This window comes from Sarcophilus harrisii, chromosome 5, assembly GCF_902635505.1.
Source record: "Sarcophilus harrisii chromosome 5, mSarHar1.11, whole genome shotgun sequence".
NCBI classification, from domain to species: Eukaryota; Metazoa; Chordata; class Mammalia; order Dasyuromorphia; family Dasyuridae; genus Sarcophilus; species Sarcophilus harrisii.
Window position 1 is genome coordinate 25996521 of NC_045430.1, and position 23164 is coordinate 26019684.

Here is a 23164-nt window from a genome sequence, read left to right on the forward strand (position 1 = left end):
GTACTGGTCAGAAGAAGCAATATAAAAACACTCTCAAGGTCTCTATAAAGAACTTTGGAATTTCTTGTATGACATGGAGACATGGGATTGTGCTCTTTGAGCAAAACAGAATTGAAGGAGCTCAAAAAAAAACATGAAATGAACAAATTTAGAGAATCCTGCCCCAAATGATCGTATTGACTATCTGTGCTCCATCTGTGACAGAGCATTCTGAGCTCATATTGGTCTAATCAGCTGCAGGCAGACACACTGTGACTTGACTCTTACATAGAGATGTCTTTTTGGTCCTCTTCAAGAATTAAGGACAACAACCAACCACCAATATTGTCTTTTTTTTCCCACATGAAAGAAATGAGCCCCAAGTCTCTGTAATCTCATTTGCATAACAGTTTATATTTAAAAAGTCTGAGAGTTTTCTGAGGAATAGTCTTTGAACTCTCAAACATTTACATCAGTTTTCTAAATATTTTTTTCAGGTTTTTGCCATCTGTAAAAGTTCGCTTTTTATGTTGTTTCTGAGCACAATGGGGAGGCTCAGTTCTGTTGACATCAGCTTAGATACATTTCTGCCTCTGTAACTGAATAATGGTGAAGCCAAAGAAAGGAGTGCACTCATTGGGGACTGGCATTTAAAAGAACTTTTATTTAGTTACAGATTAATTCTGGCTAGTCTCCATCTGCCCAGGACATAAATAAGTCTAATGCCCTCAGAAAACCATTCTTAAATACTTAAAATTGTAATTAAAAAAGGAAAAAATGAGAAAGGAAGCAGAGAACCAATAAGCTGCTATCTAGTGTGATTTTGTTCAGCTCACTGATCTGTTTGGGGGATAAGAGACTACTCATATATCTCTATGTGAAAGGGACCTCAGAGATCATGGTATCTAGCTTATTTGTTTTCTTTCTCCTCAAATTACCTTCTATGTACTATAGATCATAAAGCTAGAGCTTAAGGGGATAACTGAGAGAAACTAGTCAATTCCCTTAATTTTATACATGATAAAGAAAGGAGGGAAAAAAGAAAGGAAGGAAAGATAGGAAAAACAGAAGGGGGAAGGAGGAGGGAAAGAGAAGGAAGGACGGAAGGAAGAAGAAAAGGGGAGGATAGAAAGAAGAAAGGAGAGGAGGAAAGGAAGGAAAGAGAGAAGGAAGAAAGAAGAGAAAGAGGGAAAGAAAGGAGGGAAAGGGGAAAAAAGCCTTTATTAAGTGACTTTTTTTTCCCTATGTTTTAGACTCTGTGCTGAATCCTTTACAAATATTATTCATTCAACCCTCACAATAACCCTGGAAGTAGTTGTTATTATTCCCCCATTTCAGAGGTTAAATAACTTGTCCAGACTCACACCTATCAAGTATCTGAGGCCATATTTGATCTCAAGATCTACCAGGGCCAGAGCTCTATCTATCATGTTACTAGCTGATATTTAAATTGAGGCCCAGAGAGATAAAGTAACTTATTTGAAGTTCTATAAATAGTCATTTTCAAGAGAGGGATTTGAACCACATCCTTTGATTTCAGAGGTAGCATTCTTTTTTTTTTTTTAATTAAAGCTTTTTATTTTCAAACAGATGCATGGATAATTTTGTGTTCCAATTTTTCCCCCTCCCCTAGATGGCAAGTATTCCAATATATGTTAAATATGGTAAAAATATATGTTAAATCCAATATATGAATACATATTTATACAGTTGTCTTGCTGCCGTAGAAAAATCAAATAAAAAAGAAAGAAATCAAAATGCAAGCAAACAACAATAAAGAGTGAACTCAGTTCCCAAAGTCCTTTCTCTGGGTGACTAATGGATGGCTCTCTTCATCACAAGATCATTGGAATTGACCTGAATCATTTCATTGTTAAAAAAGAGCCATGTCCATCTGAACTGATCTTCATAAAACTGCTGTGTACAATGATCTCCTGGTTCTGCTCATTTCACTTAGCATCAGTTCATGTAACTCTCTCCAGGCTTCAGAAGGAGTATTCTTTTGGCAATACAATGTGGTATTGGCTAGCCTTCATCATCTTTTAAGAATATAAAGTTGAAGAATGGGCATAAATAGTAAGAATTTGCCTCTGAAGACTGGAGCCTTATCACTTCCCTTCCCTCCATTGCTTAGAGAGACAATATGGCATAATGAATAGAGTATTGAACTTGCAATCCAAAATAATAGAACTTGAATGCCAGCTAAGACACATCTGGGCAAGGATTAACCACTCTGCACCTCTGTATCCTCAGCCATAAAATGGAAATAACTAAAACTCCTTCCTCATTCAACATTTATTCATTCAGTATTATATGTTTCTTATGCGAGGTACAAAAATGAAATTGTTCCTGCTCTTGAGGTATTTCCATTCCATTGGGAAACATGTCTACATTTAAGAATATTTATAATGTTTACATGGTAATTTTGAGCTGGGGACAGTGGAGGCTGAGGTGATGAGAAAAGGCGTTGGGCAAGAGGGAAGATTTCAGCTAAATTGAAAAGAAAAACGGGATTCTAAGAAGCCAATGGGAAAGAAGTAATATATTCCACGCATGGGGGAACAGACTGGACAAAGGCACGTAGGAAAGGGAATGTGTTTAAAAAACAGCATCAAGAAGACCACTGTGGCTAGATGCTGTAATACATTAAGGGAAGCTGACGGCTGAAGACTTAAAAATATTCCCTCCTTGGTCAGACAACTAGTAAATAAGCAAACTGTGTAGTCAATATTACTAAGAACTATAGCTTAGACTGTTTTTTAATAATATTAATGAGAACTATGAATTTTTATGAACATTAGTGAGTACTATGATTTTTATGACATTTTACAGAATGTTAGAGCTCAAAAAGCAGCTAAGAAATTACATGATCCAGACCTCTCCTTTCACAGGTGAAGAAATTGAAATCCTTTTGCATTGGGCTGAAATGAATTCCCTGAAGTCCCAGAAATCCAGGATTTCTGCATTCCTTTTCCATTCTGGCCCATTTCCCCCTCCTTTCTGTCTTATCTGAGTTAATAGGTACAGCCATCCTATCCTTATTTTATGATGTCCTGTGGATGTTCTGACCTTCATGTTCTGGGGTCTTTTCATTATGTTGCAGTGAGAGATGGGTATTGGAAGAAATCTGTGAATATTGCAAAGTAAAAATGAGAATAGAGGTAGGAATTATGTGGATTGCTTTTATCCCAAACAACTTACTGATATACACAGTGATCCTGATATCTCTTCTCTATTCAACTCCTTACCTCATACTTATTTCCCCTCCCAGCCCGATTCTTTGGAGAAGGCACCACACTGGATGTGCACTCACTTGACAAGAGCTAGTTTCATCTTGATAGAATATCCTATCGTGGCATCTGGAAAGTCTGTCATCTCCCCAGTTCTCTTCTCATGGGATATTGCCAGTTTTCTGACATTCAGCTATGTTTTCTGAAGACTAATTTTAAAACTCGGATGTGACCGGATAATGTAATATTGGCAATGAAGAAACTGAGAAGTACCTTGGGGAGTGTACTGGATTTGAAGGCAAGAAGACATAGGTCCAAATCCCCCTTCTGGCACTTAATGTGTGTGTATGTACGTGTGCACTTCACTTCTGGGCTTCAGTTTCTCAATAGTTCCTTCCATCTCTATCTCTAATCCTACAATAAGCCAACAGAGCTAGGAAGTGTCACATTTGAACTCAGATCCTCCTGACTTCAGGGCTGGTGCTCTATCCACTGCATCAAGCACTTGTTAAGGATTTGACGTCACCCAAGCATTGTGCTAAGGGCCATTGAGAAAAACAAGACAAAACAAATGGTCCCTGTCCTTAAGGAACTAACATTCTACTGCAGAGAAAAGCAAAATGCCATTGAAGTAAAATTATTAAATTGAATTTCATCAGTTTTCTTCAGTTAAAAAATAATCTTTTAAACAGTGTATGCAAGACACTGTAATAGGTACAGTGAAGGATGGGGTGAGAGAAGGTGAGGAGATATAAAGATGAAAATAAAATAGTCCCTGTCCTCAAGGAATTTACATTTTACTTAAGAGGATGGGATTGGAATATCATGATACAGTGGAAGGAACATTGATTCTGTAGTTAATCCTGTTTCTGATACTGCCTGGATACCCTTTGGCAAATCTCTTTAAGCAGCAAATCAGTCAAATGAGGGAGCTGGACTAGATGGCCACTGTCCTTATTTAAAAAGTGATATCTCTCTAGTCTTCTGCTACTATGGTATCCTTATTCTATAAAGAGAAAATGAGAAACAAGTCTCTCAGTATAGTAGCCAGACCCCCTGTGGCCAATTTAGGGGAAGATATAGTTATATAAAAAAAAAAAAAAAAAAAAGTTGTGCAAGGGAAGCGGAGGTTTATGGATTGTAATTTGCATCATTGGAGAGAGTACCAACGTTGGGAAGATCACATTTTATTGATGTATTTGAATATATATGAGCAGGCACAATACTGTAATAGCACAAAGCTCTAATAGAAGAATAATTGCTAAATTAATAGTGAAAACTTCCATTCAATTAGTGACACCAATTAGTGATCTTAGAAGGTTTAAAGAAATTCCCCAATTAAAGGACCTTTCCTTTAAGACTGCTATGGCAAAGTCATTTGGAGTTAAGATACAGGCTGGAGAGAGAAGCAAGGGACAAAGTTGCCAAACCAAGGTGTTATATTAGGTTGCTGGAGCCATTAGGGATTAAGGTCAAGTTTATAGGATAATCAATCTGTGGAAAGCTGAAAGACACTCCGAGGTCCTCTAGTCCAAAACTTTCATTACAGAGAGGAATCTGAGATCTAGAGAGATGAAGTGCTTTGCCCAAACTCACCCAATTAGTAAGAGTTGGGGTGCAAATGCAGACCTTTTGATTCTAAAACCAGTATGCGTTCCATTATACCATTGATTTGAAAAACATAGAAACTAAAATCTGGGACAGAACTGTAACAATTTTTGTTCCTCGGACAGGTAGCATTAAGCACTCCTGTAATTCACAGTTGTTGCTCTTCTGCAACATGAGGATTAGAGACTTCAGGACACTCTGATGTGTAGATATGGAATTTATCCATTAAATTCAAATTAATTTCTGGAAGGAAGGAAGAGAAAGTGCTAAACAGTAAAGGGAGAATCAAGGAAAGAGCCAAAAAGACAGGACATTTGAGCTGAGCCTCTACTGTAATAAAGGATTTTAAATTGTGGGTGAAGAGGAGGATTATTCTTATCTTTGCATAGGATGGAGATAGAATGTCACCAATGGCAGGGAGTGGGTAGGATGTGTGTGGGCAGCTGGGAGGCCACTTTGGATGGAGCACAGAAGGTCTGAGAGAGGAACTAGTGAGAAAACAGAGTGAAAGTCAGAGAAACATACGGAATGAGAGAGGAGGGGGAAAAGAGAGAGGGGGGAGGGAAGGAGAAAGGGGAGAGAGAGAGAGAGAAGAGAGAGAAAGGAAAGAGAGAGAGAGAGGAGAGAGAAGAGAAGAGAGAAGAGAGAAAGGAAAGAAGAGAGAGAGAAAGAGAAAGAGAGAGGAGAGAGAAAGGAAAGAGAGAGAGAGAGGAGAGAGAAGAGAAGAGAGAAGAGAGAAAGGAAAGAAGAGAGAGAGAAAGAGAGAGAGAGGAGAGAGAAAGGAAAGAGAGAGAGAGAGACAGAGATTGAGAGATTGAGACAAACTTTTGAAGGAGTTTCAATAACAAAGACATGAATTACTTTTTTTCCTAGAGGCAGTTGGTCCCAATGAAACATTTTGAACTGGACAATGACTTGCCACCTTCACTTTCCTGATCTTTCTTTCATCTTCTAACAATTTTTTAAAAATGTTTTAAAGGATGTCCCTAAAATGTACTTTCTTTCAGCAATATCTCTTATAAAGTGTTCTCTTGGACAGACTAGTTGGTTGGATGGTCTCCAGAAGATAGCTCATACTGCTTTAACTGATCTAATTACTGCTCTAAATACTCTGATTTCTGTGAGATCAGCAGATTTGTAGGCCTCCAGAAACTTTTTGAAATAGTTCTCCACAGTTTATAAATTCAGCTTAACCCTTGATCTTATAAAAATCCTTTCCCCAACTGAATTTCCCATTTCCCATTTGAAAAGAGCATTGAAAAAGGGCAGAAGTGGCCAAGTTGATTTATAAATGTTTTGTGCAAATACATTTTCTGATGCTCCCTTTGTGGAAGAATAGCACAGACTCTTGAGAGACAGCTACTTTGGGAATACCCGACTACGAAGTCAGGGTACCCTAGGTTTGAATTTTGCTGCTTATAGTAACCTGGATGAGACCCTGCATCTTACTCAGTGAATCAACAAGCATTTATTTAACACCCACTGAATGCCAGGCAAACAAAAAAAGGGAAAAGATATTCTCTATTCTCAGGAATTCCCAGATCAATAATAACTTAAGATATAATTTCTGTGAGGACAAAGACTGTTTTTACTTTGAAGTACTTTGGAGCCCCAGGCTGGCCAATATTAAGCACTTAATAAAAACTTACTGATGGATTGACTATTTTTATGTAGTATGATATGGTATATAAAGTGCTATAATTGGAGACCAGAGGTACTTTGGTTTCAATATGGCACTTACCAGCTAGGTGAACTTGGGTTCATCCCAAATCCTGACTCCATTAAGTCTCTAGTTTCTTCAACTGTCAAAAGGAGAAGATAATACCTCACTACCTGATCAGATTTTTGGGAAGAGGAAGTATTATAATATTTGTAAAGTGCCTTGCAGGATTTGAAGAGCTCCATAAATGTCAGCTACTATTAACAGAATCGACTTGTTTCCTTCCTGTGAATATATTTGGAAGTGATGCCATTTTCCCAGGGTTTGTATAATGGCAAAATAAAATCATCTGAAAATAGATTCTTTGAAGATTAATTTATTTATTAGATCTTTATTTAAGGAGAAAAATGTTTTAAGAGATCTTGGCACTGAACATTTGTATTGTACAAGTATTTATTGAACTCTACCTCTACTCTGGTTCATAAAGCTAGAAGATACCTTAATGAATCTAGTTCAACCCCTTAATTTTACAGATGAGGAAACTGAAGCAGCTGAAGTAGTTTTCTCTAGGTCATACAGAGACAACTGAGGTTAATACTATGCCAGAGGGTCAGATCCCAGAATCAATGCCTTCTCCTTTGTACCAAATTTCTACCTATGTTGTATTTGGATACCATGAGCAATGGCCAAGAATGAGAAGATATGGCCGTGTCCACAAATGGCTCATAGTTATGTTGGGGAGACAAGACGCAAAAACAGAGCCACTCTTAGGATTCAATGAATGGGCACAAGAATTTGTGGGGATGTGTTTCTATAAGTCAGGAAAAGTAGATCTATCGGCTCTTGCTAATGTCAGTACTCAATAAATATTTATTAAATGCCTATGTACCAAACACTGATCTTTTGTCTATAACTGAGTAAAAACCTTAACCGTCATAGAGTCTCTTCCCATTCTCTTTTCCTTTCCTTTGGATTGCCTTTAGACCAGGAGAAGGAATGAAGTGGTGAAGAGAGTGAAGACAGTGCTAGATAAAGAACCACGGAATTCAAATTCATATCCTAGATTTGTTATTATATTCTAATTTTATATGACCTTGAACAAGTCACCTTCCTTATACCTCAATTTCCTCATTTGTAAAAGGAGTTAGTTTAGATGAACTCAGAAGTTCCTTCCTATCATAAAGGCATGATTCTGTGGAGAGGTGAGCTATTTCTGACTTTGCTCCCTCTTTAAAACTAACTTTCAGTTTTGTTTTAAAACTACATAGATATAAACTAATAATAATAATACCAAATAGCACTTACATTAAAATGGCTAATAGGTAAAAATTTGCACATGGTATGATTTGTCTCAGTCCCCCAAGGCACATAGGATCCTAGAATTATTTGGATCAAGAGAGAACTTTAGAGGTAATCTAGACTAATCCCTTCATTTTATTGATGTATAACTGAGGATAAGTTAAAGAGAAATGATTTAATTAAGAAAACACTGGAGAGCCAAAATTAGAATTCTGTTCTTAAGTTTTTTCAAAAGTTTAATTCCCCTATTATAGACTATATCACTTAGGGAGTGTTCTGTATACACACACAAGACAGATCTGTAGGAACATAAGAAGATATTTGAGTATGTATCACTAAATATCTGGTTCAGCTACTCAGTCCCCTAAGTATTCAGTAAAGAAAGAGTCATGTCGGCTGATGGAATCTAAGGATTCCTGAAAGCTCTGAGCTGGTTCTTGAAAGGTATGTGGAATTTGAATAAGTTGAGGAGAGTATTTGAGGTTAGGAGAAATGCATGAACAATTGTTCATTTTAAATTACAGGTGTAATAACAAAACTAGGGTAGCTGGAATAGAGGATTGAGTTGGGGGGAAGGGATGATGGTAAATCAGACTCAGAATTTCTGAGTTGGAAGCAACCTCAATTGTCATCTGAGTCAACTCTTTCCTGAAAAAATCTTACCTATATAAGATGCCCAATAAAAAAGTAGTCCATCTGCTCTTCATTTAATGACCTCCAGAGATTACTCTAGTTCCATAGACCTACTTAATTCTTGCACACAATGTATAACAATTCTTTGCCTTTTAAATTGGCGTCTCCCATGCCTAAGATATTCCCTCTATTTATTTCTGCCTCTTGAAATCCCAGATTTTCTTTTCTTTTTTTTTTAATAGTATTTTATTTTTTCCCAGATATTTTTCCCAGATAAAAGATAGTTTTCAACATTTGTTTTTGTAAGACTTGGTGTTCCAAATTTTTCTCCATCCCTCCCTTACTTCCTCTCTCCCTAAGACTGCAAGCGATATAAGTTAAATATGTGCGATCCTTTTAAACATATTTTCATATTTGTCATGTTGTCCCAGAAAGATCAGATGAAAAGGGGAAAAAACATGAGAAACAAAACAAACAAAAATGTTTAAAATATATGCTTTGCTTCATATTCAGTCTCTATCATAGTTTTCTCTGGATGTATATGGCATTTTCCATCACAAGTCTATTGGAATTGCCTTGAATCATGTCATTGTTCAAAAGAGTCAGGTCCATAACAGTTAGGTCATCATCAAATAATCTTGTCACTGTGTATAGTGTTCTCCTAGTTTTTCTTACTTCACTCAGCATCACAGCATATGTCTTTCCATGCTTTTCTGAAATCAGCCTGCTCATCATTTTTTATAGAACAGTAATGGAATTCCAAGTTTTCTTCAAGACTCAGCTCAAAAATCTATGTTCTGCGAGAAAATTTTCCAGTTCTTCCTCCTCAGTCTCTACTACTACTGCTTCTCCTATAAGATGACTTTATTTATATTTTGTTGTTCAATTGTTTCAGTCATGTTTTACTTCTTGTGTCCCATTTGAAACTTTCTTGGCAAAGATAGTAGAGTCGTTTGCCATTTCTTTCTCCAGCTCATTTTACTGATGAAGAAACAAGCGTAATTGGGACCAGGATCACAAAGCTAGTGTCTGAGGTCAGATTTGAACTCAGGAAGACTTCAGGCTCTTGTTCTAACCACAGTACTACTTAACAATTTCTATTTTGTAAATACAATTATATTTGCACATTGTCTGCTCCACTAGAATGTGAATTCCTTGAGGACAGGAACCATATTTTTTCTCTCTCTTTGTATCTTCTATTTAGCATAGTACATAATCCAGATGTAGTAGGATATGATAGACTTCATATAGTTGAACTCCATTATGGAAGGCCTGGAATGGCAGATAAGAAATGCAGATTTTTACCCTGTAGGTAGTAGGGAACCTTTTGCAGTAATAGAAGCAAAAAATGAAATGATGAAAGCTGTATTTTAGGAAGATTTACTTTGCACTAATCGATAGACATTATGGTTTAGGGCAGGGATTCTTAACCTTTTTGTGTATAACAAGCTCCTTTGGCAATCAAGTGAAATGGATGGTAACCCTTCTCAGAAAAGCATTTTAAAATAAACATTCTTTAAAATATTAATTTTTAAATTTAAGTTGAAGGATATGTTAAATTTCACTTAAAGATGAGTGAAAATAAAGATATGTTTTTTTCCTCCCAACTATGAACCCTCTGAAATTTCCCCAATAATTCACCTCCAGGAGGGAGGTGAATCTATGGAATCTGGGTTAAGAGCCATTTCAGTGCTACAGGTGGCCTGGAATTCCTTTGAGCACAGCCAAAGCAGAGTATAATTGGGAAGAACTTAAAAAAATTAAAACTACAATAGAACATAGATAATGTTAGCATGTGATTTTCTAAATCAATAAGTGCCCACAGGGAGCCCAAGGTACATTTTAGTGGCTTTTTTTTTTTTTCCTATTTGAGTATAATACCATCATCATGAAGGCAGAATATAATGAATAGTGAATTGTCATTGTAATCAAAAAGATGTCAGTTTAAAGAATATAAAGAATGAGTCATGTAGGAAGAAAAGCAGAAAACTTTGGCATCATGGAGCTTGAGCTTTCAGAAGGAAAAGAACAATTTGGGTTCAGAAAAAACAGCCCTGAAAATACAAGATGTGAGATGCATGATTGGACCAGTTTATCTGAGAACAATATTGGGGTTATGAGGAATTGAGATCAATCTGAGTCAGCAGTGAAATACTGCATAAAAACACAACACAAAACAAAAAGAAAAAACTCTAATAGATTCTTAAGTTGAATCGGGAAAGTGGTATTGCCTAATGAGAAAATGATAGCCCTACTTGCGCGTTATTGGTGTTCTGTTTTGGGTCCCACATTTTAAGAAATATATTGAACAGTTGAAGAGTATACAAAGGTTAAAAAAAAAAAGATTACAAATGACCTTGAGCCCATGACATATGAGGATTGATTGAATCAATCAATTAAATCAATCTGTTAAATACTTCTTATGTACCAGGAACTGTACTAAGCACTGGGAATACCAAAAGAGGCAAAAGGCAGTGCTTTCCCTCAAGGAGCTTACAATCGAATAGGAGAAACAACATTCAAATAAATATATACAAGGCAAACTCTATATAGGATAATTTAATAGAGGGAAGATACTAGAATTAAAAGGATTTGGAAAGACTTCCAGAAAAAGATAGGATTTTAATTGGGACTTAAAGAAAGACAGGGAGGTCATAAAGAAGGGAGAAGGATAGAAAGTATTCAAGCAAAGGAGACTGACAAAATGCCTGGAGCAAAAAATAACCCTTCTTTTTTTTATGGAAAGCCAGGAGACCAATGTTATTGGATAGAAAACTTAGAATGGGAGTCAGGAGTCTGGAATGAAGAGAGATTTTTTTTTAAGGACTTTAAATGCCAAATAGCATTTTACATTTGATCTTGGAGGTAATAGGGAGCTATTGGAGTTTATTTAGGAGTATGTGTGACATGATTACATTGAGGGATGAGAAACCCTAACTATGTTTGGGGATCTTCAGGTCAGTGTTGCATGTATTGCAAAAGAATTCTCAGTACCAGTCTCCAAGTTAAATTGGCAAAAAAAAAAAAAAAAAAAAAAAAGAGCTTATTTGACAATGAGAATTCAGAGGGCTAAATTCCTGACTGGAAATAGCAAAGAATTGGAAGACAGAGAACAACTTTATCCAGTTTTCTATAGCCTAAGACTAAAGAGAACATGTTGATTCTATGACCCCAGGCTAAGGAGTAATCTCCAGATGAATAAGGGTGTTGGGCTAGGGAGTAATCTCCAGAAATTAAGCTGGAAGATGGTAGGCTAAGGAGTAATGTCCAGATAAATTAAGGGTAGTCTCAGAAATTTTATTACTGTAGGAGTTTTCTGAGGCTAGATAGAAGCTATCTGGCTAAGGAGTGGTCAGAATCAGAAGAGTATTCTAAGACAGATTTCAAGCCAGAAGGTTTAGGGCTTTCTGACCTACTGCCAAAACAGAAGGCCCCTAAAAATCAGGAGACCAAAGAATCCTATTATATCAATTAGACTTGGACTTTTGGAAAATCATTTTAGTGGTCAAATGGAGGATATCCTGGAAAAGAGAGAAATCAGCAGACTATCAGAGCAGGTATGAATTGATGAAAGCTTGCAGTACAGTGGTGCCAGTGTCCCCTGAGAGAAAGGAATTGGGACTGTTTGGGGCTGGAGGGAAATGATAACTAACTTCAAAAAATAGAAGGATTTTCATGTCAGAGCAGCAGTAGATTTGCTGTCCTTGTACCAGATGGTAGGACCGGGGGGGGGGGGGGGGGGGGGGGGGGGGGGGCAGGGAAACAGGCAGAAGAGGCACATTTAGGCTTGATATTAGGTAAAATTTTTTACTAATTAGGGTAATCCAAAAGGAGTGGTCATCAGATGAGGATGCTCTTCTTGTCATTGCATGTCTACAAGTAGAGAGTGGATGGCCACATGACAGGGATGTTATTGAAGGTATTCCTTTCAAGTACTGCTTGGAATAGGTGATTATTTGGGTCCCTGCCACTTCTTCATTCCATGACTGTGTAACAACATCAGTATATCCAGGAGAATAAAGACTTAGCTAAAAGATCAATGGTCTTTTTCCAAAAGAGGGAAAAGGGAGGTCACTGCTGAGGTCACTAAAAAATGTAGCTTCAGTAGAGCGATAGGGAAAACAAAATAAAATTACTGAGACCTGGAGATGCACTGGATGGTGAGGAAAGAGAAGTACGTGCTGAAGGTACATTTGGCAAGATTACAGTGAAATGGAAAAATACTGTATGGTAGCTGCGGGAAGCAGTAGACTAAATTTAGGGACTTTGTTGATTTACCACCTCCCCTTCCCCCCTTGAAATAGAGAGAACTATATGTGTTGGATGGCAGAGAGAAGAAACTAGTGAAAAGCAAGTAACTGAAGATGTTTGAGGAAGAGGCAAGCATAGGATCCAATAGGAATGGGGGAGAGTTTGGATATAGGACATAGGTGAGGAGGTTAACTTTGGAGAATTATGGTGAACATATGGGGGTACTTATATTAACTTTGAAAACTAGCCAAAGGCATTTAGAATTTCTGTGAATTTCTATAAACACATCCATTCCCTTGTGCCAGCAAAATTATTTCTAAATGCTTATGAAATTATATTTGGGTGTAGGAAATTAGAAATATTTCGAAGTACCTATGACAATTGACCAAATTTCTAAGTAATAATTCTATTTGTTCTTTTTCTTTTTCCTCTTGTGTACATTTCTCCCCACCATTGTACCTTTTCCCCACCATTGTTATCTCTTCCCTTCTTATAAAGGTGTTTCTCTTCATGCACACTAATGAGAAAAGGTGTGGTGTTCTTCTTTTCTAAATTATAATCGTTCTCTGGGAACAGGTTTCTTGGGGGAACTTTCTGGAGGCAGCCTTAGTTTCGGTTCCGTGTAATAATCATCTCAAATGCAGCCAAGTGTTAAAAATTTAAATCCTTTATTGTCTCCTTCAAAATAGACCAGTTAGCTTTCTTAGAGGCCTATCTCCCTCCTTGTTCCAAGATCTCTTGCAACTTGTCTGCCAGCTTCAGCCTCCAGCTCTCTCTGAATCTTGGTTCTACTCTTCTCCTGACTGAATTCTGGCTTTCAGTCTCTTCAACTGAATTCCTCCTTTCTCAATCTCTTCAAGTGTCTTCAATGATACTCTAAGAGCTTCTTATATATGATCTCTTAAAGGTGTGAACCCAAAGGTTGACTCCTCCTCTGAGAGAGGATTGTGGGAGGTATAAACTTGTGAATCTCATACTGAATCCTGAAATCTCCCAAACTTGTGAACTAATGTGTGAGCTAATGGGTGAACTCTCAAAGGTGTAAACATAAGAATTGTTTCTATCAATTCTAGTGACAACACCTTGTAAGTATTCTTTTTTTTTTTTTTTTTAATTTAATAGCCTTTTATTTACAGGTTATATTTATGGGTAACTTTACAGCATTGACAATTGCCAAACCTCTTGTTCCAATTTTTCCCCTCCTTCCCTCCACCCCCTCCCCCAGATGGCAGGATGACCAGTAGATGTTAAATATATTAAAATATAAATTAGATACACAATAAGTATACATGACCAAACTGTTATTTTGCTGTCCAAAAAGAATCAGACTCTGAAATATTGTACAATTATCCTGTGAAGGAAAAAAAATGCAGGTGGGCAAAAATATAGGGATTGGAAATTCAATGTAATGGTTTTTAATCATCTCCCAGAGTTCTTTTGCTGGGCCTAGCTGGTTCAGTTCATTACTGCTCCATTGGAAATGATTTGGTTGATCTCATTGCTGAGGATGGCCAGGTCCATCAGAACTGGTCATCATCTAGTATTGTTGTTGAAGTATATAATGATCTCTTGGTCCTGCTCGTTTCACTCAGCATCAGTTCATGTAAGTCCCTTGTAAGGATTCTAACAAAAAGGTACCCTCATCGTTTGTAATATTTTGCTAGTGACCATCAGACATTACAAGTCAATATCCTGGAATCACAGAATCATACAGTATCATAATTAAAAAAGATCCACAGGTTATTTAACTCATCGTTGGGCAAGAACACCTTCCATATGATCCCCAAGAAATAATCACCCACCATTTGTTTGAAAATCTCCATGACAGGCAACTCTCTACCACCTAGAAGATCCTGTTCCACTGTAGGGAAGCTCTAATTGCTAGCAAAGTTATGTATCTTTGGATATATGTGTAATATGGTTATGTATGTATTGTGAATATATATATATATATGTATATATATACATATATATATATGTATATATATACATATATATATATATATATATTTGTTGATATCTTCTGTTTTCACATCATAGGATTATAGACTCATGGATTTAGACCTGGAAAGAATCTCAGAAGCCATCTGTTCCAATCCTCTGCTTTTATATATAAGAGAATTATTAAAGTCTAATATTAGTTCTATATTTTTAATTAACTTTTTTTGCACTTAAATGACATGTCCAGTGTCACACAGCTAAGAAGTCTTAAGTGTCTGAAGCCAGATTTGAATTCAGGTCCTTCTGACTCCAGGGAAGGTGCTCTACCCACTGTGCCAGTTAGCCGTCCCTTATTAATTATATTAATACCATTTTCATACTATCAGCTTTAGGGGCTGTTTTTAAATCTATTGACTTACGTTGATCTTTTAGTTCAGATCTCTCAGCTCCTACATCTAATTCTTATTTTAGCATGCATGTTCCCTTTGTTTGTTCCATTGACTTTTTGAACTTAGGTTATAATGTCGTATTTATTCCCATTAAATTTCACCATATTAAATTCCTCCAGCTATTTAAAGCTGCCAAGTTCTTTTTGGACCACAAGAGCATAAGCCAGACAAGTATATAATACAGTGCAAAGACTGCTGGCCTTCATGTCATGGGATATGGGTTCAATCCTTGCTCTGAATTTTATCACCTGTGTGTTTTAGGCAAGTCACAAATCGAATCACAGCTTAAACACTTCTCTAGCCATGTTGCTCTGGGCAACTAACTCCTTTAAATGCTGTCTTCCTTAATTTCCTCATCAGTAAAATGGGGATGATAATATTGGCTACGTCTCAAGGTTATTGTGAAGATCAAATGAGACAACATATGTGTATCTGTTACAAGTGTTAAGGCACTATATGAATATTAGTTTTTAATTGTTTTTAAACTGAATATTCACAAGAAAGTTGTGAATATTTTGGAACTGAGGTTTTATCATATTGTAAATGCTCATTTATATGTATATAGCTTTTTAAGGCAATATTTTTCATAGCTAATGGTTTGAAACTAAAAATGAATTATTATCCCCATTTTACAAATAGGGAAACTAAGGTTCAGTAACTTCCTCACAGTCTTAATCAATCAATAGTAAATTATCATGAGCCTACCATATGCCAGGTGCTATACCAGGCACTGAGGATACAGATGAAAAGCTGAGATATGCCCAGTACTCAAGAAGCCTGCCTCTGCCTCTGTCTCTGTCTCTGTCTCTTGTCTCTCTCTCTCTGTCTCTTTCTCTCTTTATATATATATATATATATATATATATATATATATATACATGTCATGTTTTCATTTATACATATATATATATGTGTGTGTATAAATGAAAACATGGCATGTTCACAGATAAATGCAAGATTTGAGGGATTGGGGGTGAGACAGGCAGGCTGCTCTGTGACTTCATTTCTATAAAGGGAAAGCAGTGAGTAACAGCCCTGCTAGTGAAAAGAAACAACTGCTTCATAGCTTGGTCTGGGACAGTTTCTTGGATCCCTGAGGGGTTGAGCTAATTATCAGATATTACCCATGTAATGAACAGCAAAAAAATATATTTTGAATCCAGATCGTCATTCTGCAATATTCTGTATACTAACTAAGGTTTTGAGACCTGGCTTTCTGAAGCATTTGGTGCTCTCACTGACTCTCTCTCTGTTGCTGCTCCCTCTCTCCCTCCCTCTTTCCCTCCTTCCCTCCCTCCTTCCCTTCCTCCTTCCCTTTCTCCTCTCTCTCCCTCTCCCTCTTTCCTTCCCTCCCTCCCTCTCTTTCCCTTTCTTCCCCCTATCCCTTTCTTACCCTCTCTCTCTTTCCTTCTCCCTCCCTCTCCCTTCTTCTCTTCCCCTCTCCCTCTCCCTCTCCTTCCCCCCCCCCCCCCCCAGTCTCTGTCTCTCTGTCTTGTCTCTGTGTCTTTTTGTGTCTCTGTGTTATTTCTCTTTTTATTGGCCTTTTCCCCATCATTGTTATTTCTCCCCTTCTTATAAAGGTGTTCTTCTTCATGCACAGTAATGAGAAAAGGTGTCCTCATCATTCTTAATATTTTGCTAGTGACCACCAGACATTTTCTTCTTTCTGTCTTCCCCTCTGTCTCCCTGTCTCTGTTCTTTCTTTCATCTGTCTGTTTATCTGTCTTTCTTTCTTAGTTTCTTTCTTTCATCTGTCTGTTTATCTATCTATCTATCTATCTATCTGTCTGTCTGTCTATCTCCTGGGGCTAAGTAATCTTGACTTATAAGAAATTCACGGGGGATGGAGAGAATGATAGGATTCAAAGTTTGGCTCCACTCCAACACACAAAAGTGAGTGGAAATTTGAGTATTGATTTGACTGGGTCACTTCTCATTTAGGATCCATATCATTATTACTGATAATTAATGACATACAAATTATTTAATGAAAGGAACATTTAATGGTTCAAAGACTAATTTTGGTTGTGTCAGTGATCTGGCAAGGAATAATAAAGAATGACTTTTTCTTTATCTGAGTTTCTTGTAATGCATTCAAAAAATCTTCGTCTTTCAGAAGGGAATTATGATGGCAAAAGAATTCTCAATATCATGCTAATAATCTTTAGTTATTCATGAAAAAATTGGTATAAAATTTCTTCATTTCTCTTGCCAGTATTTTAAAGATGTATTGAAGGTATGAAAACATAGTATAATAGATAGAGGGTTGGTTTTGGAACCAGAAAGACCAGAAAGATTCTACCTCAGATACTTACTAGTAAGAGGACTCTAGTTATGCCATTTAATCCCTCTCAGTTTCAGCTTCCTTTTCTGTGAAATAGAGATGATAATAATTCCTATAGTTGAGGGGATCAGCATAATATATGTGAAGGGCTTTGTAAATCTAGAAGTACTATGTAAATATGAATTCTTAGTAAATTAATATTGTTGTTGTTATTATTGTTATGATTTACTAATTTGATGTTGATCTGCATTAGTGGAGGGCATTTGCTAAGCAGGAATTCCCCACACTGATGACCTCATAGGTTTATACAATGGAAAAATGGCAGGCTCTATATTAAAGTCAGATAAAATTTTGGAAAAAAAGATAACAGGGTGAGATGGCTATTTAAATATACTTATATTAGAACCTGGGACTATAGGTTCTTGAGTCGAAGGGGACTTTAGATATTATTTAATCTAATCTCATTTTACAGAAAAAGAAATTGAGGCCCAATAATGTGAGTAAGATTGCTTAGGTAGTTGGAGGAGAGTCAGATTCTCTACTCCCTAAAAAACAAATTTTTGTTTGGTTGGTTTTTTCACCAAATCACTCTGCATGGATTCTCTCATTGAATGTCTTTTGAAAAGAGTGGAGGTCTACAGTTTAAATGGCAAACACCAGGAGAGCAGCAACAATATACCATAAATATACCACTGTACATCAGAAGGGGGAAAATTACTAAAGTTTCAATCCTTGTAATTCTTCCTCATGAAATGCTTGGTTCTTCTGCTTTGCATCCACATTCTAACATGGAACACAGACTTAAAATTATGTAAATGCATCAGTTTCATGGTGAGAGTGTAAAAGTGAAAGCTAAGGACTTATGCTGGGTTTTAGCTGGTAAAATATTAATATTTCAGTAGTGTGCACATTAAGACAAAAAAAAGTTATGCCAGTCTTCAAATAATGCATATTTGCATCTTCAAAGTCCAGAGGTAGAAGGGGAATTAGAGATCATTGAGTCCAGTCCCTCTCAAAGGAATGGATCTCTTCCACTATTAGTGATCATCCAGCCATAGCTTGAAAAGTATGAGAAGAAATGTCTACCAATGGAAGATGGCAAGAGCTCTGAAATTGAAAACAATTTAATTAAGAATACAAAGGAACAAATCCATTATTGGCAAAGGGAATAGGCTAAATCTCAGAAGTTTTTTTTGTCTCTCAGTCATATCTATTCATTGACTCTGACTCGCTTTTGGAGATTAATGGAAATCTTTTAGAAATAAATAAATAGCTTCTGGCAAACTCCATTTGGATCCCTTGTATTGTATCAAATACATGTTATCTGATTTTTGCTGGCAGAGTTCAGTGTTGGGGAGTTTTTGGAGTTTGGGTAGACAGACAATAAGTACTTATAATGCCCCAGCCTTGAGGGATGTGCTGATAATAAGATCAGAGACCTAAAACTGGGAGGCACCTCAGAGGCCAAATGGTCCATTCCACTCATTGTAGAAGAGATAATTGACACCCAGAGATCCAAGAACCAGGACATAAAAATGTCAGAAGTAGTATTTGAACCCCTGTCCTTTGATTTCAGAGTTGTTCCCTTTTCACCTGCCTCCTCATGACTCATTCATCATAGAGGATAGCAACTCTGAGAACTAGCCATCTTGGAAAGTGGTTTTCAGTTATGGTAATTCAGGGGAAATGAAAGGAAATCTCTAGTGGTTTTGAAAGGGTCATTTAGGAGAATTCTGTTTTTATATGGAGAATTGGATTTTATATGTAGCTTTCACACCATATGATATTTTGCCAATTGCACTGATACTTGAAAATATAATCGTTAATAGTGCCATTGTCTGACAGAGGAAAGCAGTAGTTTGACACAGTTTAATAAGTACTTTTTACCCAGGCCATTTCAGAGAGTTAGCCCACTAGAGCGGATAGAGAACCAACCCTTGAGTTAAGAAGATCTACATTCAAGTCTGACTTCTGTCACATACTGGCTTTATAACTCTGAGCATGTTCCAAACCACTCTCTCAGAATATGCATTATCAGCTAGATGAGTTGTTACTCCACATTAGTAAAATAAATTTTCAAATTATTAGATTGCCAACAATAAAGCAATCACAAATCTGGACTAAGAAACAAAATGGAGAGGAAAGTTAAAATATGGAAAGTGGGCAGAAATGAAAATAACTTCCTAAACACTCTATGTACATTTGTTTATTTTAGCCTAAGCAACGGACATCAATTGTTTCTTCCCTGGATTTCCATCGTTTGAATCATAGCCATAATGACTTGGAAGCCAATTCATTCTCAGCGTGTAAAAGTTTTCCTGACAGTCCTTCAGTCACTCCACCCAACTGCTCCATGGCATCCTTAGAAGGCAGCAGTGAAGGTGCTGATCAGACAGGTAAAACAATTTTATTTGTGCTCTCTCTTTAGACTTTTGAGGATAAAGACCTTGAAAAAAAGGAAATAAGAGAAGATTTGTGTTTAATTCACTGAAGAGTATAGGAATATAGTCATTGATAGAATGGCTTGTGGACATGACAGAGATGGTGATGATAAAGTTATGAAGAATTTAATACTGGCAGTAGTAATTTTAGCATCTGGGGCCATTATATTCAAGGACTACATAAACTGGGGAGAAGATCAGATGGAGTGCTATATGGGTTGTAGCTATTCTCTGGGATATTTGTTAGTCTCTGATTATAATCATTCATTTTTATGGACTAGGTGTTCCACTCTATTGTCCCTCACTGTTCAAAGGTTGTAAGAGTCCATTAAATTGTATCATAAAGCCCAGGTCACTCAGTGCCAGTTATAGGTCTTTAAGTTGATCACATTCCAATTTGTTAGAGGGCTCAAGCAATTAAGATGTGGAGTCAGAGTTTCTTTACAATGCAAATGGACAAAATTTCCCTTAGGCAGAATCTGATATTAAAATTGGCTGATTTGGTCCAGAGTTCTTTCCAGGGCAGCATGTTCTCATAGAGTTTTCTATGTCATAACTTTGATTTGGCACTAGATGTACCCTAAGTGGATAGTGCATGGGGTGACTATAAATGTTCTTGTGTTTGAGGGAGACAAAAGAGGGGATTTTAGGTTTTGTGTCTATTTGAACTTGCATTTTAAAAACCACATTTAAGTAACTCTGGAAGGTTTGAAGTATAACTTATATACACTCTCATTTGATCCTCAGAAGAGTATTATGAAATATGTGCTACTATTGCTTTTAATTACCATTTTACATCGAGTTCAATGAGGCTGTGTTCCAACTGTGAAAGATGTTAAGTCATAGAACGATAACATTATAACTTAGGGAGCAGAAAGAATCTCAAAGACCATCTGAACAAACTGACTCATTTTACAGATGAAGAAACTGAGGCCCACAAGAGTAAATTAACTCATCTAGGACATACAGCTAATATATACTGCTCTAACTTCAGGGCCTTCTCCCACTGTACTACATTGCCTTTTTTTTTTTCTTTTAAAAATGTATTGGGGGAATTAGCTGGTGCAGTGGATAGATCATCAGCCCTGCAGTCAGGAGGACCTGGGTTCAAATCTGCCACTTAACACTTCCTAGCTGTGTGACCCTGGGCAAGTCATTTAACCCCAATTGCCTCAGCAAAAAAAAAAAAAAAAAAAAAAATCTAGTATTTTACTTTTTCCCAGTTACATGTAAAAACACTTTTTAACCTTCATTTTTTAAAATTTTGAGTTTCAAATTCTCTTCCTTTCTCCCTTTCCCCTTCATTGAGAAGGAAAGCAATTCCATATACATTTCCATAATAGTAATGTTGTGTACATTGCCTTTCAAACAAGTTAAAAAGACTTACCTTGATTACAATTTGTTTTTCAGTTTAGGAGAAACCATTATCTCTGATCCTTCTCATTTACTATCAACTTAGCCTAAATTGATTTATAAAATGTCTGATTTAGTACAGTTTTAGGAATGCTAATAATTGTGGCATGGGTACAAGAATTGTTTGTTCTAATTAATACTATTCAGTAAACATCAATAAAATACTATATTTGATGATGTAGAGAATAAAAGACCCTGAGTGGAAGTATCTGAAGTAGGTGAAAAGAGTCCCTGTGAAGCAGTATCACTACTACCAGGGGATGGTGAAACTATGCTATAGAATATGGAGGGCCTTAACCTCTTCCTCTGGTCACCATTTTTAGAAGAACCTGAGTATGTCCATAGCTACTAAGGGGTTTTTGCAGCAAGACACCTTCCCTCTCTTTGTCCTCCATGATGAAATGCCAATGGCATTTCAAGTCTTATCTACAGAATGCTGGGGGGTGGGGAAAGATGTAGTCATTTAACAATTGTAACACATTTATAGATACTACTGTGGTTTGTAAAGCATTTTGAATTCATTATTTCATAGAAACTCCATAACATCTCTGACGTAAACTAATCCTTATTTTCATTACAAGTGAAGAAACTGAGATTGGGAGGTTGGAGTTTAGAGACTTGCTAAAAGTCATAGTTAGGAAACTGGGAATTTAGAGCTAGAAAAGAGGTTAGACAGCAATCTTCTCAAGATCAGACAATGTGTTATATGGTGACAGGGAAGTCTCAGAAGAGGACAACTCTCAAAACACCTATGAGTGTTTTAATAAGATAAGCAAGTGAAAACTAATGACTCTAAGAAATCAAGAATCAGTTAAATTCAAAAGAATGCAAAAATGGAAAAAATGGAAAAGACCTCATGGTAAAAATGACCTGGAAAATAGCTCCAAGAGAGACAATACCAGAATAATTGCAGTACCTGAAAGTCATAATTAAAAGGAAAACTTGGGTAATATCTTCCAAGAAATTATCCAGTAAAACTGCCCTGATGTCCTGGAACCAGAGGGCAAAATAGGTATTGAAAAAGTCCACCAAACACCTCAGGAAAGAGATCCCAAAACAAAGTCTCCAAGCAACATAATAGCCAAATTCCAAAAGTATTCCATCAAGGAAAAAAATACTACAGGTGGCCAGAAGAAAACAATTCGGATATCGGAGAGTCACAATCAGGATTACACAAGACATGACAGCTGAAACATTAAAGGACCAAAGACCATAGAATGTGATATTCCAGAAGGCAAAAAAAGCTAGGATTATAGCCCTGGGTCATCTACCCAGTGAAATTAAGCATCAAAATTCAGGAGGAAAATGGTCATTCAACAAAATAGAAGGATTTTAAGTTTTCATAAGGAGAAGACCTTAAATAAATTTTTAAAATGACTTTTAATATCAAGACCCAAGAGAAGTATAAACAGGCAAAAAGGGAAAGGAAAGCACATGGGATTCAATAAAGCTAAACTATATACATTCTTACATAGGAAAATGATGCTTGTAATTCTATTCTTTTTATTTTAAAATAATGGTTTTTGGTTTTTTAATTTCAAAATGTATGCAAAGATATTTATCAACATTCACTTTTGTAAAACTTTGTGTTCTAAATTTTTCTCTCTTCCTTCCTCCCACTCCCTCCCCTAGAGAGCAAGCAATCCAATATATGTTAGGCATGCACAATTCCTTATATATATAAAGAATTGTGCATTTACACTGTAGGGGAAGATGGAAGAGTGGGTAGGTCATCAGAATTGTACAACGCTTACTCTCATCTGTCTGAGCTCAAAGAGGGAAGAATATATGCAGTCAATTACATATGGAAATCTACCTTACCTGACAAAGAACTGGGAAGAGTGGAGTATCGAAAATGAAAAGTGAATTCACTGCCAATGAAGAGGAAATTAAAGCAAAAATTAGGAGTTATTTCATCCCAGTGTATAGCAATAAATTTTACAATCTAGTGAAATGGATGAATAGCTACAAAAATA

The 23164-nt window shown here is 36.6% G+C and overlaps 1 protein-coding gene across 12 annotated transcripts in view; it reads left to right on the forward strand.

Annotated features, from left to right (window-relative positions):
* ANKS1B (ankyrin repeat and sterile alpha motif domain containing 1B) overlaps nt 1–23164 on the forward strand; it is a 1348113-nt gene that overhangs the window by 500342 nt on the left and 824607 nt on the right. For all 12 annotated transcript variants that reach the window (XM_031941007.1, XM_031941002.1, XM_031941004.1 and 9 more), the window contains one exon: nt 19550–19730. In XM_031941007.1, the coding sequence (XP_031796867.1) occupies nt 19550–19730 (181 nt within the window). The remainder of the gene's footprint in view (nt 1–19549; nt 19731–23164) is intronic.